This window comes from Macaca nemestrina, chromosome 6 (assembly GCF_043159975.1).
Source record: "Macaca nemestrina isolate mMacNem1 chromosome 6, mMacNem.hap1, whole genome shotgun sequence".
Classification (NCBI taxonomy): domain Eukaryota; kingdom Metazoa; phylum Chordata; class Mammalia; order Primates; family Cercopithecidae; genus Macaca; species Macaca nemestrina.
Window position 1 is genome coordinate 67387542 of NC_092130.1, and position 20207 is coordinate 67407748.

Consider the following 20207-nt stretch of genomic DNA (forward strand, 5'->3'; position numbering starts at 1 on the left):
TCGACACTTCTCAGCCTCCCAAAGTGCTGAGATTACAAGCATGAGTCACTGCCCCCGGCCCTCCATCTGCATTTTAAAAATATTTTTCAAGCAGAGCATTTCAGTAGCATGGGTAGGCTGTGATTAACCAGTTCCCTGGTTGTCTCCCTTTATTAGGCATTATTGTAACCAGTGCCTCAGTGAATCCAACTATAAGTGATGTATCTTTAGGAACTGTGCTCCTGATAATCACTGTAAAATCAATTCCTAGAAGTCAAGTTGCTTAGTCAAGGGGCATGTTCATTTATTATTTTGCTAGATCCTACCCAATTGTCTTATAAATTAATCATGCAAATTTACATTCTACATACAGTGAGTCCTTTTTAGAGGAATTCCTTCCCTAAATCCTGGTTTCTTAATATGTCCCAAAGAATCAAATACATTACCTTCAGTGAGTTGTTCTAAAGCTGTTTTAACAGTCACTAGAAGCTGTCACCCAGGCATGGTGCTCAGCGCTGGGAGTTCATTGGGGAACCAAACCAAGTAAGGTCCTTGCCACTCTGGAACCAGACACGACCACGGGGGAGCCTGATGGCTCCAGCACATAATACACTGACATAGTGCTGAGTGTGATATTAAGTGGAGGAACACTGTGCATGTGATAGAGGGATCTTGGAATCACAGTCGTCAGGAAGGCAGTGATTAGTGTTTCCCTGCTGGGTCTCGTAGGAATTAGAGGAAGGCAATGAGCTGACTGGACACTGGAAACCTCCCTGAACTGACTCTAAGTCAATTAGCTTGGGTTACCTTACCAAAGTAGTAGAGAGTCCATAGAACTTGAAGCTGCTTTGCCTATGGAGGGCAGGTAGTCAAAAATGCAAATGTAATTTCATGGGAAATAAGGACCCTTACAATGAGAAGAGTATCGTATCTATTCCCTCTACCAATTTTTGTTTTTGGCAAGGTGTGATCATGTTGGTCTCAATGAGTGGGGACCTGTTGAAGGTAGGTTGCTGAATCTGAGTGGTTCAGGAGATACTTAGGACACTTGAAAAAGAAAGGGATGGAGACTGAGATGGGGGTTTGTAGTCAGGCTGCACTCATTGCTGAGGATCTGGTATGCCAGCAGTAGAAAGGAACTTCTAGATTAGCTAAAAGACTAGAAACAGAAAGTCCTGTCTTGTTTCTTTGACACATGAAGGTCTTTAAAAAGCCCTTGCCATTGAAGAAATGGGTTAAATCTGCATTTGAGAAGGAATTCATTCAGGTGACAGCAGCGCTGCTGGGCCCTTTAGTATCCTTTTCTCTCCCTTGCTTTTAGGCTTTGCAAACTAAACCTTCCTCTTCCTGTCACCACTTCCCAGGTAGTGGGCAACTCCAGCATCATCTCAAACTATTCCTGGCATATTTTGTCTCTCCTTGATACAGAGAAAAGAAGTTGAAGGCCAGAGTTCAAGAGCTGGTGAGTGCCTTGGAGAGACTCACCAAGAGCAGTGAAATCCGACATCAGCAATCCGCAGAGTTCGTGAATGATCTAAAGCGAGCCAACAGGTAAAAATCTCCCTATACCCAGCCCCCACCGCCCTCCACCGGTGGAACTTGGACTGACACCCCGCATGTAGACAGCACCAGGGATGGACATTTCCCTAACTCTTGAGAACTAACTCTAGAGAGTGGGTGAGTCCCTACCTGGTGCTCTAAGAACCTGGTCTTCCTTAGAGCGACATCTCCCAAGATGTTCATGGAAACTAAGAAATGCTCAGTAACAACATCCTCTGGCCAAATGTAGCATACTGTGGTATGTGCCTCCGATATTATGTATCTTAAGGGTTCTGAGAAGTCATAGAATAAAAAATCTGTTTAAGCAGTATTTTCCAAACAAAATTGGCTATGGAATTTATTTGAGCAACACAATCTCCACTGGAATACTTTAGGAAATACTGCTCTAAGACTGGGCTCAGGACTCTTCTCTATAAAAAACGGAGGACCTCAAAGAGCTTTTGTTCCTGTAAGTTGTATTTATTGATACTTCTCATTGTTAGAAACTAAAACCAAGATAAATTCTTTAAAGTTTTTATTTCCTTTACAAAAAAAAATGGCATTTTTATGAAAAACTATTTTCCAAGAAATAATTAGAAAGTGGCACTGGTCTTACAATTCTGCAAATCTTTAACGTCTGGCTTAATAGAAGAGAGCTGGGTTCTGACGGTTGCTTCTGCAGTCAATGGTCTGTGGATGTCTATTGAGAACACCTGGCATCATCCAGCTCTGTAGTTGGAAATAAAAGCTCAAGACCTCACAGACCTCCTGAATGGGTTTTACAAGTCCCTGGGGTGAGTCCTCAAACTGCCTGGGAGAACAGCTATAAGGGTAATGACTGTACATGGACTGGACTTACCTGGGCTCAGTGTATACCCTCACCCACCAGGCTCTGGTGGGGGCAGTTCAAAAGCCTAATGTTTGGCTTTGCAGCATTGGCTTATGGCCTAATTTAATACTCTGAGTCCCACCAGCCCAAAGCACAAAGGGAAGCTGGAACAAGAACAATCTCTCTGCTCTCATCCCAGGTACGGTCACTGATTGCAGTGCCTCAGGAATACACTCCTGTAAGGGTATATGTTGCAAGCAACCATGGAGGAACAAATAGGCCCACTATTGGTATTCATCCATTTTGGACTTGGCCAAATTGGATTGTTGGTTTGACTCTTAGAACCCCTTCTAATATGTGAGAGTGACCAGCATCTAGCAATCCAGCTGGTTTCATCAGGGTTAAGCCAGTAGGTGACTGGCCATTGAGTGTTGACATCCTGATGCTGTCCCTCCTCTCACCACTAGATTTCAGATTCTTACCGAAGAGGCTGAGTGATCTATGAATCTTCATACTAATTTCCCTTCATTCCCACCTAGCAACCTGGTGGCTGCCTATGAGAAAGCAAAGAAGAAGCATCAAAACAAACTGAAGAAGTTAGAGTCGCAGATGATGGCCATGGTGGAGAGACATGAGACCCAAGTGAGGATGCTCAAGCAAAGAATAGCTCTGCTGGAGGAGGAGAACTCCAGGCCACACACCAATGAAACTTCGCTTTAATCAGCCCTCACACACCCGACTTCTGCCGTGGGAAGTAAACTGCAGCAGGCCACTGAGGACAGAAGGGCCCATGTACTTGTTGGGAGGAGGAGGAAAGGGAAGGCTGGCAGGTAGGTTGGCACCTGGACAATGGAGTGCCCCAACTCAGCCCCTGGGGTGGACTGACCATGGTGACACAGTGGACTGTATCCAGAGGTGCCCACTCTTGCCTCCCTGGCCCGCAACAGCATGTCAACACATGTTCTGTGCCTGCTCAGCAGAACCTTGTTTCTGCTTTCAGCATTCACTCTCTCTTTCCTCTTCTGGTCTGGCGGCTGTGCATCAGTGGGATCCTAGGCATTTGTTTCTGTAAGATTTTCCATTCTATCCTCTTTTTGGTAGATGGTGGGCTCTTCTAGGATCTCCAGTTTCTCCTCTTTCCTCCTGCTTCATGGGAAAACAGACGTGTGTGTGCCTCCAGCATTTAAAAGGACTGCTGATTTGTTTACTGCAGCAAGGCTTTGGTTTTCAAGTCCCAGGTCTCAACTTTAAGATAGAGGCGGTCATAAGAGGTGTTCTCTGGGACTTACAGGTCATGGGAAGAGGGTAGACAGGTGTTACTTACAGTCCCAGATACACTAAAGTTACAGACCACCACCAGGACTGTGCCTGAACAATTTTGTATTAAGAGAATAAAAACTTCCTTCAACCTTCATTTTGGAGGCAGGGCCAAGGAAGGGAGCATTCTCTTGATTCTGGGATTTCTCCCTCTCAGTGGAGCCTTATTAATATCCAAGACTTCGAGTTGAGAATCTTTTTGATACCTATAGTGGAACTAAAATTTTATCAGGGGTTTCTTCAAGAGCAGAGAAACATTAGCACTTCCTGCCCCAGGGCCCTACATAATTGCTGTTCTGCTGAATCAGATCTCTCCCACATGGGTACATTTGTAGCTCTGGACCTGTCTCTGCCTAAGGACAAGACACTGAGATACTGAATTTTGCAAAACTGATCACGCCTACTTAAGAGTGTGCATAACCCCCAGTTCAAGACTTAGCTCCTGTTGTCACGATGGGGACAGGGTGAAGGAATGGTTGTTAAGGCTGCTTTTCTGCCCCCAGATACATGGTGATGGTTAGCATATGGTGCTTAAAAGGTTAAAGTTCAAGCAAAGCGCTCACAGGGCTAGGCAGGACCAAAGTACCTGAATTCTTTCAGGAAGGTCTTCCATCTTAAAACAAATTCATTATTCTTTTTCAGTTTTACCCCATCTCTGTTCTACACTGATACACTTGAAGGACCATTTACTGTTTTTTTTTCTGTAGCACCAAAGAATCCATCCAAAGTTCCCTATGAAAAACATGTTCCAATGCCACAGCTGACTACAAATTAAACTTGATGAGGTTTCTGCAGTAGAGTGTGTCCATGAGCTATGGGTGGGTCTATTTTCAGAGCATGATACAAATTCCACAGCCTTCTGTTCAATGGAGGATACTCCAGCCACCAATTCAGAGGGTAGACAGTTCTATCCGAAAAGCAACCACTGAGAGGCCAGCAGTGGGGCTGCCCATCTCCAAAACAAAACAAAAAATCAACTGGTTTCAGTCTAGAAGGACCGGCTTTGGGGTGCTTTGATCACTATGAAAATGCCCACTGGTTTCTATCCATCATATGGTCAAAGTTAGTTCCTGTGGTTTTTTTTTTTTTTTTTTTTTTTTTGAGATGGAGTTTCACTCTTGTTACCCAGGCTGGAGTGCAATGGCGTGATCTTGGCTCACTGCAACCTCTGCCTCCCCGGTTCAAGCAATTCTCCTGCGTCAGCCTCCTGAGTAGCTGTAATTACAGGTGCCCACCACCACACCCAGCTAATTTTTGGTATTTTTAACAGACCATTTCACCATGTTGGTGAGGCTGGTCTCGAACTCCTAACCGCCGGTGATCCACCCACTTCCACCTCCCAAAGTGCTGGGATTACAGGCATGAGCCACTGTGCCTGGCCATTCCTGTGATTTTTTTAAAAATTAATTTTTACTTGTCGTATAAAGTTGCATTTTGTCATGAGGAAAATATTTTGGCTAAAGCCAAAAAAAGAAAAAAAAATCAGTTTTCACCATTTTTCCAGCTTGCCTAGGGAAACATCCTCCCTTGAGCAAAGTGGGATGTGCATGGCTCTTTTGTGATTAAGCAGGCATCAAACGGACAGTTTTCATTTTCAATGACATAGAAACATGTGGCTGAAGCAGGAATAAAATCTTGCCTACTGACTTCTGTCTCCATTCTTGCTCCAGGTAAAATCAGAGAACCTCCCCCCCTTCTTGGCCCTTTAATTCACCCAGGCAAAGGCAGCTTCAGCTCCTCTGTTAAAGGCCCCAGTTTTATTCATTCTGCCTGACCTTAGTTTAATACTTTCAAATATGTGATGATTTGGGTAAAAACTATTTTGCAGGCAAAAGTGTTACTTTTATAAATACGTATAATAAAAAAGCTATAAAAGTTCTTCCTTTCCTTGTATTTTTCAAATACTCCCCAAGACACAATCCTTGAAGGTGAACTGGCTGGCACTTGATTATGCTAATTGTGGGAGCTACTGAACTATACTGATTAAGTTAAATGCTTGCAGGTGCCTGGGTAATTTTCCTTTGTGTATAACCTGGCTCTACCTGAATTTTTCTCTTAATATCTCCATTGAGGGTAAACAATGATCTTGATTCTAATTTATATGAGTTTAAAAACCTTTGGATTTCGTATTTTGAATTGTTCTCCCTAGTTTCCTCAATGGTTACCCCCCTTTTTAGTCAGTAACCATCTCTGTTCAGAATTCAGTCTTTGGCTTTTGAAGAAATGGGCATGGGGCAAAAGGACCCATTTCACAGTTCCCTTGGAATATATTTCTCATTGTTGGACTGAGGCAAACAAAACCAACTGTGCACATCACAAGCAAAAGAGACTTCTGTCCATAGATGGAGTGCCATCAGTATGAGCTTACCAGCTACAAAACCTGTCATAGACTGGGGAACAGCAGGATTCCTTATTGAAACTTAGTTTTCTGTAGTTAATATCCATGCTGCCTGAAACAAATGTTATGTTTAGCACTTTTAAAATTAACTGCTTAATTCTCCTTTCAGATGCATGCACTAAGTCTTCTCTGAGCCTGCAGCAGTATTTTAAGAGGGACAGAATTCTAAGTCACTGCCTTGACATTCTACTCCAAAAGGCAGTCCAAATTAGAGCCCACAGGCTTTTTCTTAAAAGCTGTTTGTTAGGAAGTAGTAAGAAATTTACCACTATAAGGAAAACATGAAACTATCTGAAAGTATTCTGGTTCCTAACTGGATACAGATTAGATTATTTTAAATGAAAAAAAAAAAAGTGACCCATAGTTACCTGATCGAGATTGGACTGCCCATGTCACTGGCATGAATTAAAGAACCTCCATAGTTGCCTGTTCCCTTCTGAAGGTGTTCCTATGGCCCACAAGAATTATCCAGCAATCACCTTAAGTCTATCAATCAACCTTAATAGCTCTCAAGAGTTTGGATTATCAAGCTTTAAATAAAGTGATATCAAGACTATTAAAAAAAATAAACATTTCTGAAACTGTCTTTTCATAAGGCTTTAAACCATTTGCAAATTCTTAATTGGTAGTATGTCCCTATCATTCTATTAAACTATTTACAGCTCCACCTACTTCTAGACTCAGGAAACAGAACTACTACTTAGAATATTTGTAGAGCCAAAATAGTAAGAGACTCCTGTAATGGTTGAGATTTCTGCACTGACCTTGATTAGGATGCAGCCATAGGGCTACCAAAGTTTTCAGCGAGGGCTGGGGAGGTAGAGCATAAGTAACATTTTTTTTCTGCAGAAGGTGACGGCTTTATAGAACACTATAAAATATTTCAGGAAAACATATAGCAGTTTTTCTTATCCAATGGGAACAGCCTATTTGATAAGGAATGATATAAGTTTGATTCACCTTTGAGCACTCTTACAGAGTTTATGGAAGAGGCGTAACTGGTTACAAAATAAAAATTCACTTAAAGTTTATCCACATCCTACAAATCTTATGTTTATATAGGTCAGGTTAAAGTAAGCTCCAAACCTGTGGCCTTCAGAAGTAGTTCCTGTTTCGCACACCTGAAATTACTCTAACTTAATACATTTGTATTCTCTAAGAAATAATGCTGACTGCTGTCATCACAGCATCACTCATCCCTCAGTGGCTGTTAAAATATAAACAAGTGGAAAAAAAGTACACAAGTTGATAGCAGCTGTTCATGTATTCTTGTTTTGCTAATACCTGTGTAGAGACAGACAGTTTCACATGCAGACCACCATATATTTTTGCTTAAAGGTTACATTGGGTAAATTCTTTATCACATTACATCTGGGTGAGATTTTGCATGTGACCAAGATGAAGAAATCATTCAGTCCCGGAAACATCGACTGCTGTGAAAAACCACATCCTTGACTAGTACTTAATCTTTCTACAGTCATTCATCTACTAATCAGGTGAAATATCAGCTCAGCAGAACAAGGCAAGTTATATACAAATTTCCCCCACATTCACACTGATGCCGTACTTAGTAATTCTGGCTCTACCATTCACTTTTGCACTTTTTGCAAATCAAATTCATGTGGAAAAATGTTCTGTTTGTAGAACTCATAGTATTCACTTATAGTGCTCATGTCAGGAATGGCAAGTGAGTAACAGCCCCTGATAATCTGCTTCTGTTTGAACCTAATGCAAAGATAATAAAACATGTCCACTTCTTTTCTAGTTCTAATCAGTTTTTAGACATCTTGTCAAGACTTACTTTGCATGAGATTTGTTTCCTATTATTTGAAAATGTGCTGTACACTTGAATTAGAAAAACCTGCTTGAATGTATTGTCAGTTATTAAAGCACATGTGACTAAGTTTGCATTTGTCAGTATTGTTCTACTGTTTGTACTGAAAGTCTCATTTTAAAATTGCTACTTAACACTGTACTATACCTTGTAATTTTTTAGATTCTTCACTTGTATTCTTTAAATGTTTCCAGATGCCTTTAGTTTTAGCTGCTGTAAAATAGCTACTTTGTGTTATTTGATATAGAATTGTTTTTTAAAAACTCCATTTATTTATACAGAGACATTTATAATATTTTACAAACATTCTTATATTCTGAATAAATATTTCTAATTCCACAGTGTACCTTAACTGTGTTATTTAAAGGGTAAGGCTATCCTTCTGTAGAACTGTTTGTCATACAGACAAATATCAAATCCATGATGTTCACATGAAATCAAGCATCTAATCAAAGCAGGGGGGCTGGAAATAAGACTATTATTAGATCAAAATGGCCAAAGAACCCTCCTTTAGAGCCCATTTCTATTTGGCTTTTTAAAATTTGGCATAAATCAGAAGCTATCTATTGAAGAGTCTTTTCCCCTCTTAAAGATCATTAAAACAGGGAACGTAATCAAGGACTGGAAATGCAAGGAAGTCATATAGGACAACAAGATGGCAAGCAGCATTGCAACACGTCTGTTAGAGAAAGATTAAAATGTTCTCAAGTTTTCACTATGGAAGGAAAGTAACTTTGACATTAAGTATAACACACTGATCAGTCTCCTTTTGAAAATTTTAGATAAAAGTTACTACCATATAGCTAAGGTCTCTAATGGAAAAGAATGTATTTCTTTTCCCCCGAGATCCAAGGTTAAGTATTCCTATTGCAAAACCTGATTCTAGCACAAACTTAAGAATTGCTGGATTTTAAATACCTAATGAATTCACATCTCAAGCCTTAAACTATAATCTTGCTTTAAAGCAACAAACTTGAGGTATTTTCATTTTTGCAGAGACTCTACAATATTTCTTCCTGGCTTTTTTTTCCCCCCAGACGGAGTCTTGCTCTGTTCGCTCAGGCTGGAGTGCAGCGGCGCGATCTCGGCTCACTGCAACCTCCGCCTCCTGGGGTCAAGGGATTCCCCTGCCTCAGCTTCCCAAATAGGTGGGACTACAGACGCGTGCCACCACACCTGGCTAATTTTTGTATTTTTAGTTTCACCATGTTGGTCAGGCTGGTCTCGAACTCCTGACCTCATGATCCACCCACCTCGGCCACCCAAAGTGCTGGGATTATAGGTATGAGCCACCGCGCTCAGCTTCTTCCTGTTACATAAACATACTTTTATCATGTTCATCTCATACTTGCCATTTGTATTGGTCCAAAGAGAGCAACCACAATGAGCAGCTCAGAACCTAGATAACAAGTAACGGTAGCAGAAACCAAGCTAAGGTAGTCACAAACTGCCAAGCAGCCAATTTTATTGACATTACAAACAATCTAACACAATGATGTTTTTACAGAAAGCCAGTATCTGAACAACCTTCCATCATTCAAATTGTATTTTGTAAGATTAAAAGGCTTTTAGTTTCTAACCTATCATTTACATCAAAAAACTTTCAAAAAATTAGAGCATTAACTGTTAAGACATAGGATTCTGTTCATTTTGTCAGTGGAGAGTACAGAGTACAGCTGACATTCTAGTGGGTCTTTGGAATTACAGTAATCCTGAAAACATTTAAACTCCAATTCACAAACATGAATCACTGGAAATCCTTTGATAGTCATACCCAGCAACAGAGGTAAAAGTCAGTCTTTATCCTTTCGTTAACACTGAGGGAAAAAGACAAAGTTGCTGTTCACCTACAACAACATAAATCTAGAAACAAAGTAAAACCTGTTCTAAATGTTTCAGTTCTTATAACAAGGTGAACACTACAGGTGTTCTGGGGTTCCTTTTCTGCTATCAGTAAATGTTTGACAATTTCCAAAAGAGCACCAAGAACTCTAATACCATGAACAGAATCACTTGAAGTAGGTTTACTTATACAGTCTTTCTCCAAGCATTAAAATGCCCTATAAGGTAAAATAAAACACTGCTATAATCTAGGCAAAAATTAAAGCTTAAATCATTTCACATAAGACAAAAATAATTACTAAAGAAATAAAGTTCACAAATCTACTTGGTTATCACATTTACTCTAAAGTCCGGTTTTTTCATTGACCATAATATACTTAGTGAAACATTTCCTCAGTTTTTGTCTACCAGCAAAAGGTCTCAAAATAATTTAACATGACTCAGCATAAATATCTTCACCTTTTTCTGACTAAAACTTACTCCCAAATTGTTTAAAGACTATGTATCTTCCAGGAACGTCTTCAAAGCATAGCATAAAAAGCCACATCAAATCTTGTTTTGGAAATAGGCACAGTATTAAAAAGTCAAGTCTTATCCCCTTTCCCATCCAAACTAATTTGTATGCCCTATTTTGGTTAGACAAAAGACAATCTTATTAAGAGAACATCACTTAAAAATGCTAATACATGAACTATAATTCCGTTTATTTTATTCTGAATTAGATTGTTTTCAATTTTTATTAAAGCTAACAGATAAAACTGAATTGTACATGGATATAGGATAAGTCAATAATTACCAAGGATGATTTTTCAAAAGTACTATAAGGTATTAAGCTAATAAGCAAACTTCAAAACAATTATTTTTTAAAAATAGACATAAAGCAAAATAGTTTATGGTTTTATTGTCCTTCGCTATTTTTGTTATTGAAGAAAGTTTCTAATATTTGTAAAATGGAAGTCAGGTTAGCTGTCTCCTGTCCTAACTTTTAAGTGAAATATGACCAAAGAACTTTAAGACTCATTTCTTTGGACACTTGCATTTAACATTAAATGTTTACTTGTGCAACATCCTAACACAAACCTAAAAGGAACCAAAGAGACAGCAGTCCCCTAGAACAGTAGTGAAATGCACAAAGAAACTCTTAGCAGTATGTCTTCTGTGCTTTTCTGTCAGTGCGTATCATATGTATAGTGCATAAAGAATACAAGTCTACTGTTATATGTTCCAAAAGCACTAACCCATCTAATTAACCAATCGCTGAAGAATTATCTAAATTTCATTCACAGTTGATAACCTTTACTTTCATTTGCTGCCAGTCTATTCCTACATATCACAAAAGCATATACTTGCTAATCTCTTAAAACTTAAAAAATGACAATGCAGACTTGTGCTCAAAATGAAGCTACAGATTTAGAACCTCAGATTCAATGAACTAAAAGGAGAATACATTAAAATGTTAAATTTGACCTCAGAAATTCCACTATACTAAGGATGTTGCCTAAGACCTCTCAAAGACTAAGGACCAGCATAACACTGCCCATTTCACTCTAGAACCACACAGAAGTCTGTTGTTCCCAAGCCAATGTGAAAGCTACAAGCATTGAGACTCAAAAGAGCACAGGTGTCCACAGGTGACCCACACATCAAAAGTGAGATCACCTTCTCAGGAAGGAAAGATAAAATCACTACTTGCAAGTCTGTGGCAGGTTTGCTATAGAGATGTAATACAAATTTAAAAAGATGGATTATTCTATAGAAATGATAAGACACCAGGGAGAAAAAAAGAACTCAATGGACTTTTTCCTGGCCAGTCACACCAAGAAAAAAAGGATTAAGAAACAACAGGTCTTCAAATGGCACTTAACGAACAGTGGCCAATAACCCAAAAACCACCCAACCACCTACAGGAAACCTTCCCCCAAAAAGCAGAAAACACATATTCAGGGCTGTAGTCTTCTACTGGACTAAAAGACTGAAGTCTACTAAACATTAGGGTCCATGTGGGACAAGGTTACAAACACAGGCAATTGATTTCTGCATTCACTCTTCAGAGTACCTTTGACCAATGCTACCCAACTAACGTAAGCACCCTGTGAAAGCTCATTCCTTTTAGGTTGTGCCTTCAAGCTGCTAACATAGCTAGACCATACTCCTCTGCTAACCACAGAAGATCCAAGATAAATGGAATGTTTTTATTGGTGATTTCATTACTCTGATAACCCAGATTAAAGATTTCATTATGAACAATTCTCAAGATAAGACCCCCATACTTTATCATAGTTTTTCTTTACACTTGTTTGTACTCAGCTGGTGGAAGTCAACCCTTTAAGTCCACTCCCATGCATGAGAGTAACTTTCACTCTTTTCCCTATTTACAGACTACTATTTCCATAGTAAATGCTGTTTGTCACAAGGAAGTTAGATGGAAAAGAATGAATCACCATTTAGGACAAATGTATAAGCACTGTGATGTGACCGACACCACAGCAGATTATGGCTGTGTTCTGAGTTGTCTTCCTGTAAGAAAGCAGTGCACTCGAGTTTGACTGGAGTTCTATAGTATCAGTACAGGAAGGACCAGACTCCTCACCACCAGTCTTTAAAGTGAGAAAAATTACTTTAAATTCACTGGATTGCTTGGCAATCATACTTCGAAAAAATTAACTTTATCCAGGGCTAGAAAACACTCGACAATGGCGATACATGCGCATATACAGATATTCATATATATACCGATAGACAGATATTCATATATATATGAATGACTACACTTAGGCCATGCAATGGTCACATTTCTAGCCTGGAACATAATATAGCACTCAAATATTGATAAATACTCTAAAGTTTCTTTCTTATACTCTTTGCCCAGCAACTATAGCTATTCTTCTCCCTTCAGGACACTTTGATTCTATAACAATAATCTATCATATTTTTTGAAACTGCAATCCAGAATCCTACTTTGAAAGCATGGGGCAAAGCCTGTACTGCCCATTTGCAATCTGCCATCTTTCTGACACAGGAGTACAGACTTCAAGAGTAACTCAATTCTAGGAAGCAAAAAGATGCTGAGAAAGCCCATCATCATCTCATATTTATAATTTTTGGCAACTAGACAAATGCACTTTAAAGTCTTAGGACATAATACAAAATGAGAAACTCTACCTAGACTTTACCAAGCTGTCAAGAATACCGTTTGACAAAATTGTTTTTACTAACACTTGTTTACCTAGAGAAGGTATGTAAAGGATACCTTCAAACAAAAAAAATAGTCTTATTAATCTAAAGTTACAACAACACATATGAACCCCATCCCCCCAGGCTAGAAAATAATCCAAGTCAAAATTACTAGGAAGAAAAGTTAATGAATCTGACTTTATTACTATGATTAACATAGAAAGTACTGCCTCAGAAAATATAGAAACACAAAAGATGTCAATCAAAACAGTCTCAGGAGGCAGGGAGGTCCACTGGTACAAAAATACAGATAAAAAGCCAAGAGAGACCAGCTCGACCAACATGGAAAAACCCCATCTCTACTAAAAATACAGAAATAGCCAGGCGCAGTGGCGCATGCCTGTAATCCCAGCTACTTGGGAGGCTGAGGCAGGAGAATCGCTTGAACCCGGGAGGCAGAGGTTGCAGTGAGCCGAGATTGCACCATTGCACTCCAGCCTGGGCAACAAGAGTGAAACTCCGTCTAAAAAAAAAAAAAAGCCAAGAGAGGGTACTGTGGTAAGAAAAGTAACTTGGCAAAATGTCTAATTTTTATAATTAACTTTGCTTTCCTTACCGTTTAACTGTTGGAGATGAAAAGAGAAAGGATGAGAAATAGGTCCGTGAGAGAATAGGTAGTGTTTTTAACGCACACATGCACTCAGACCTTAACTTCTCTATAGGACACAATATGGTGAATTTTATAGAAGAATCTAATTCCTATAGTAGAAGGCTGTTATTTACTCAGATTTGAATTCCTTTATTTGACATTACATACAAATTACTAAAGCCTTCAAAAGGAAAAGTACCAACTCAATCTTACAGCATAAAATTACTTTCATTATATGTCTTCATTAGCTATACTTACTAACTGATATTTAATAGAAAAATAAGGATATTCAAAGCTCAGAACAGCAAGTAGTGACCAAAATTCCTTTGACAGCATAGGGAGACTTTCCTTTATATATGAATACAAAAATCCAACTTAATTTTCCAACATCTTTAATCAAATTTCACCCACACTATATGAGTTCTATTAGGCCTCTCCAAATGCTCATGTCTCAGGAGGGTATCACTATTTGAAATTCTAAACCATTCATTTGCTACTTCTTAACACAAATTTTTGAAAAGCATGTAAACCACACCCTTATCTTTTGGATTACAATGGTTAGGTACAAAAACAATTCATTTAGCATCTTATAAATCATTAAAGTTATACATAAAAGCACCCACAAATTGTTTTAAAATAAAAGATTCACAGTGCACTGCACCTTGGAACATATAAGGTTGGAACATAACATTTAAAAAGTGAATTCCAAGACTGGTATCTCTCTCAAAGACAAAACATAACGAAGCAAACCAACTACTCTTCTCATCTAGCTTCTTAAAATGCAGCACTCAGTAGAAGTAAATTATTGCATATTCAGCATACTCCTTTATCACTTGATTTCCTCAAACCATACTAAAACTTCTCAAAGGAGAAATCCAGTTCACTAAGCTTGGCCTTTCTCAAGGTAACCTGAACACTGAGAAACTATTACCCAGGTTTGAGGGAATAAGTATAGTAGATGTACCTAAACCAGGTACATCCAACTTAAATATTTTCTGCATAGTTAAGTCACATCACACACACAAACTTTAACTTACATCTTTTAACTTTTTTTTAACCTCAAACTTTGAGGAGAGCTAAAAGCTTTAAGTTACCGTAATCACATCCCAACAATACCCTTATATTTTGTTCCACAGTGCATTAAATAAAGCAGCGCAACAGCAATAACATTTAACCATAGTTAAAGTACTGTAATCACAAAGATAATTTGTTGGTTCTTGAAAAGGCTCAACACCATTAGAGGCCATACTTCCGGTAACTAATCTCTTTTGCTTCAGTATTGAGAGCTGACAAATCCAACTCCACAGGCACCAGGAAGACTGGCCAAAGTATGCACTTGAAAAGAAAAAAAAAAAACACACATACCAAAAAAAAACACAGTAAAAGTTAAATGGTTTCCAGAAGACAGTAAATGAGTGAAAATTATTCATCTGCCAGGCAAACTACATTTTCACTCCTTTAACAACAGAAGTCTGGAATGCTGGGACCAACTATAAATATGGCTCAAAGAGACCCAAGCAAAGCAGCCGTATTTCTGAAAGGACAGTAAAAGCTTCCAAACACAATCATACAACGCATTAAAAAGCAAAGGTCACAGGATTCAAACATTTGTCACATTAAAAGATGCAGGATTCTGAATATCATAATTCCATACACACTGCTTTGTGAATTCTGCTTAGCACCAAAAGGGTGACACCTTCATTAATAAATAGAATTTCTCCTTTAAAATCAAGCCATTTAAAAGCTAAAGCAAAGTACTACCAAGTGAATTCCTTAAATAGCCCTTCTTTTAAAAGTCCCATGAGGTTCAGTGGAACCCGATTAAATAGGCTACCTACAAAGAATAAAGATTTCTACAATAACATTTATAAGCAGAGAAGTATTTTGTGGATACCACTGTAAAAAAGGATTTTTAAAACCCACATGATAGATAAACACACACACACACACACACACACACACACACATACTCGAACACCCCCCATTCCCAAAAAATTCCTTCAATGAGGTCAGACGCAGCCAAAACACTAAAGCCCCCTTAACACCCTGGTGATTGTCCTCAATGATAGCTGAAATCCTCCTTAAAATGGGCACTGCCATCCTTACGTGAATTTAAAAATTCTGAAGCAAAATACATTCCTAGGAGTGAGTTACGTATGTTACTATTGTGTAACACATACACATAACGTGTAACCTAGTGAAATGCTTTATTTGGACTTGGGTAAACTGCATACCCCTTCCCTTCTTCTCACTCCATCATCCAGGGGCTTAGCAGGCCAATAAAAGCATGTCAGTCACTGCTACTATTGCAAATTGGAACCTAATAAAACAAATATAACAGTATTAATCCAAAGATCAATACTGGAGATGCAATGTAAAACCCAGTAATGTCAGTTTTTCATACATATTTATACAACTGGAATATAGAAGAAATTTCCACAAGAATAAAAGTCTACAAGACTAAAGGGTTGGAGGCAGGATGGTAAAGACATGACCCAAAGTAGGTGCTGGGTCCCAGCCTCCATGCTCTCTGCTACATTTCCTCCAGCAGTCTCACAGGTTTACTGACTGCATGTAACCACAGCTCAAAATCACAGCATCAACTCCCATCCACTCAAGCCCCTCCAGGCTACAGACTTTTTCCTTAGGAAGTGCTAAGAGTTCATTATGGACATGCACATTATATTCCAGAAGCTGCTCTCAATAAATCCTTTCACTGAAACTCCAGAGGAAGATTAGAAAACCTCAGTGGTTATAAGCAGAGAGAAGTACAAAATGTCACCAAAGTAGATCACCTGTAATCCCGACAAATGCGACATTTCAGCTCTTGTGTTCATTTAATAATTGGGCATTAAGTTTCTTTGAAAAACTCCAATATACTATTATTGCAATCACTGTAACAGGTAGATGGAGCATTCCCATTAACTTGGCTACTTGACAGTAACTCAATACATTATTTTCTCAGCCAGAATACAAAATAAAACCCACAGTCACACAGAATAAATGCCCTCAAAGAAAGCAACTTAACCTTGTACTAAACACTGAAAAGGTAAATCTGTATAAAAGGTTATAACTGCATTTACAGTGCAAACTCGTGTTTCTTTCTACTCTCTCTTATAAACAGAAAATGTCTTCAGAAACATTGCCTCCCTGCATTTCTTTAAAACACCTGAGAAAGGTAAGGCTTGAGGAGACACCCACTCAAATCCAACAGGTCTCTGATCCTGGGATATTTACAATATATTTGCTGCTATCAAAGGTCCAAGATTTTCATTATAGCATTATGGTCAAACTTGAAACTCAAAAAGGCTCTGGATGAAAAGGGGAACTTGCAATGTCCATTACACGCCACGGGCTGTCCCTCGGCATACTCTAGCAACTGGTCTTCGTTGGAGCTAGGTAAGTCATATACAGCATCTGTTTAAAAAAAACAAAATAAATAAGCTCAATAACCTTAGTAAGAAATCAAATACTGCCCTTTGCCTTTTGTTACAAAAGAATTAGTTTTGAGTATATGTTTATCTTCCCAGACTCTAACCCTAAATAGAACCACCAAAGTATGTATTTTCCTTTCCCGAAACTGATAGTCAACTGCATTTTCTTTTTTTTTTTTTTTTTTTTTGAGACGGAGTCTCACGCTGTTGCCCAGGCTGGAGTGCAGTGGCGCGATCTCGGCTCACTGCAAGCTCCGCCTCCTGGGTTCACGCCATTCTCCTGCCTCAGCCTCCTGAGTAGCTAGGACTACAGGCGCCCGCCACCGCGCCCGGCTAATTTTTTGTATTTTTAGTAGAGACGGGGTTTCACTGTGGTCTCGATCTCCTGACCTTGTGATCCGCCCGCCTCGGCCTCCCAAAGTGCTGGGATTACAGGCTTGAGCCACCGCGCCCGGCCTGCATTTTCAATCTATTATTATTTCCACATATTCAAAATCTTAATCTCAGTCATTAAGACCCTTGACATTCCTTTGCTTTCAAAATGAGCATAACTTTACCTCCTACATGTGCTTCGCCTCCTATATGTGCATTTTGTTACAGAAAAATAAAGCTGGGGTTTACCAAGATTTCCAGGAACTTATCACCATAAAGAAAAATCCAGCCAGGCATGGTGGCTCATGCCTGTAATCCCAGCACTTTGGGAGGTCAACGAGGGCAGATCACAAGGTCAGGAGTTCAAGACCACCCCGGACAAGATGGTGAAACCCCGTCCGTACTAAAAATGCAAAAATTAGCCAGGCATGGTGGCACATGCCTGTAATCCCAGCTACTCAGGAGGCTGAGGCAGGAGAATGGCTTGAACCTGGGAGGTGGAGGTTGAAGTGAGCCGAGATCGTGCCATTACACTCCAGCCTGGGTGACATAGCAACTCCATCTCAAAAAGCAAAAGAAAAAAATAAGAAAAAAAAAGAAAAATCCAAATTTTTGAAATCATAGTACAACAAAACTCCAATTTATCTGGGCTTTTTTTCCCCACCTTTTAAACAGACCAGGCACTTAACCAGAAAGTAGGTTTGGAATGGACATCAAGAAACTGTGGCAGAAACAAAGTCTGAAATGAGGATGAGGCCTCCCAGGACATGAATCCTTTTATACTTCTCAACACAACTCAAAATTTTATATATCCATATAATGCCCAACTAAGATCAACATACCAAGTTGTGGTGTGCTGCACCCTTTTTTTTTTTTTTTTTTTTGAGACAGAGTCTCATTCTGTTGCCCAGGCTGGAGTACAGTGATAATCACAGCTCACTCAGCCTCAACTTCCTGGGCTCAAGTGATCTTTTGCCTCAGCCTCTTAAGTAGCTGGGACTACAGGTATGTGCCACCACACCTGGCTCATTTTTAATTTTTGTAGAGACAAAAGTCTTGCTATGTTGCCCAGGCTGGCATGGTGTACCCTTTTTAATGTCCCTGAATATACGGCTTTTAAAAGATTCTGTAAAATAACTGATTTCTGAATATATGTTAATTAGATTTCACTATATGCCTAACATGTCCCCACCACCCAAGGTGGCCAGAAAAAAATCCTATTAAGAAGACTTATACTCCCATAACTTCTCTATACTATGAGGAGAAATAATAGACTCTTCAATAAATGATGCTGGGAAAACTGGATATCCACATGCAAAAGAACTGGATCCTTATCATATACCACACATAAAAATGAACTTGAAATGGATAAAAGACTTAAATGCAAGACCCGAAACTGTAGCATTCCTAGAAGAAAACAGGGAAAAAACCCTCTGACGCCGATCTTCACCATGATTTTTTTTGTATATGACCCCAAAAGCATAGGTAACAAAAACAAAAATAAAAAAGTGGGACTATATCAAACTAAATTGTAATGATAATTCCTTTCTTCATAGTTAACAGTAACTTTCCATAATATAGTTAAGGCATGTCTTTTAAAATAGCATTATCTTGCTTAAATCACAGACAGTATTACAGAAAAAGAATACAATAATGCTTTTCATTTCTTAAGACTTTTCTATATGAAAGCCTTAAATTTAGGTGGTGAATAAATGAGTATCTACTGCACAGGAAATTTCATACAATTCAAAAATAGCACCTAAGAAAAAAATCTCAGCACTTCCAAGTAGCATCTACTAAATCAGTATTTAACAAAGAGCTTTCTACATTCACTAGGATTACTTTCCAAATCAGACAACACACCTACTTTTCATAACCAAGGAAGGAGAAATTCCAAGTATCTTTAATAAAACCTATACTTAGTATCACCTTAAAAAGTTGAACATTGCCTCCAAAAGAGGGAAAAATGTTCCTTTTAATTGGAAAAAAGGCATACAAATTTACTAATGTGTATACGGGAAGAACCACAGTGATTACCCCCCAAAAATGTTCCCCTTCTAAAGTCAGTGCACCCCTTACATAGATCTGAGAATGAGGTTTCCTAGCCTTTACAATACTGGATTCTTTCTACTCTCCCCAAATCCTTACACAATTATTTACGTATTTAAAATATTAATGCATAGGACTAAGGCTTAACATTCATAAAAGAAACAGCACAGTCTGAAGGGAATTTCATCTAAATGAATTTGTTTCAGCCAGTTTCTTAGAGAACTCTACATATATGAACTCTTTCTACAGAACATATGCAACTCTTCCTGCCTAACTATCACAGGTCGCATACTCCCACTAAAATAAAAGTTAGGTAAACCAAACCAATTCCCACAAGGCAAAGATTATAAAAAGATAGGAAATGACTTGCCTGTTTCAAAATTATCCTGAAGTTTCCGTGGATGAAGTTTCTTTTCACACTTCTGTTTAAAAAAAAAAAGAAAAAAAAAACACACATACAACACAGTCACCAGTTAACTTCACTTACTAAAAATCAAAAGATGTATTATCCAATTTCTCAGGGAGAAAACTGAACCAGGAATATAATCATCCCATTCTCTCACCAGTATTTTTGTATTTACTTTTCACACCTACAATTTTTTTTAGTTCTTGATTACATACATATACATTATAAAGACATCAAAAAACCAGACAAGTATTGGCTAGGTGTGGTGGCTCATGCCTGTAATCCCAGCACTTTGAGAGGCTGAAGCAAAAGGATCACTTGAGGCCAGGAGTTTGAGACCAGCAAGGTCACCTCCCAACATACTTTATTTCTAAAACATAAAAAT

The 20207-nt window shown here is 38.7% G+C and overlaps 2 protein-coding genes across 12 annotated transcripts in view; one reads left to right on the forward strand and one right to left on the reverse strand.

Moving 5' to 3' along the window:
- Positions 1 to 10382, forward strand: part of LOC105499974 (MCC regulator of WNT signaling pathway) — a 480351-nt gene extending 469969 nt beyond the window's left edge. For all 6 annotated transcript variants that reach the window (XM_011772875.2, XM_011772876.3, XM_024787157.2 and 3 more), the window contains 2 exons: positions 1408 to 1530; positions 2887 to 10382. In XM_011772875.2, coding sequence (XP_011771177.1) covers positions 1408 to 1530; positions 2887 to 3067 — 304 coding nt within the window. In that variant the 3' untranslated portion in view covers positions 3068 to 10382. The remainder of the gene's footprint in view (positions 1 to 1407; positions 1531 to 2886) is intronic.
- Positions 9329 to 20207, reverse strand: part of LOC105499969 (decapping mRNA 2) — a 91134-nt gene continuing 80255 nt past the window's right edge. For all 6 annotated transcript variants that reach the window (XM_011772867.3, XM_011772869.2, XM_011772866.2 and 3 more), the window contains 2 exons: positions 19787 to 19838; positions 9329 to 16978 (listed from right to left, as the gene is read on the reverse strand). In XM_011772867.3, the coding sequence (XP_011771169.1) occupies positions 16815 to 16978; positions 19787 to 19838 (216 nt within the window). In that variant the 3' untranslated portion in view covers positions 9329 to 16814. The remainder of the gene's footprint in view (positions 16979 to 19786; positions 19839 to 20207) is intronic.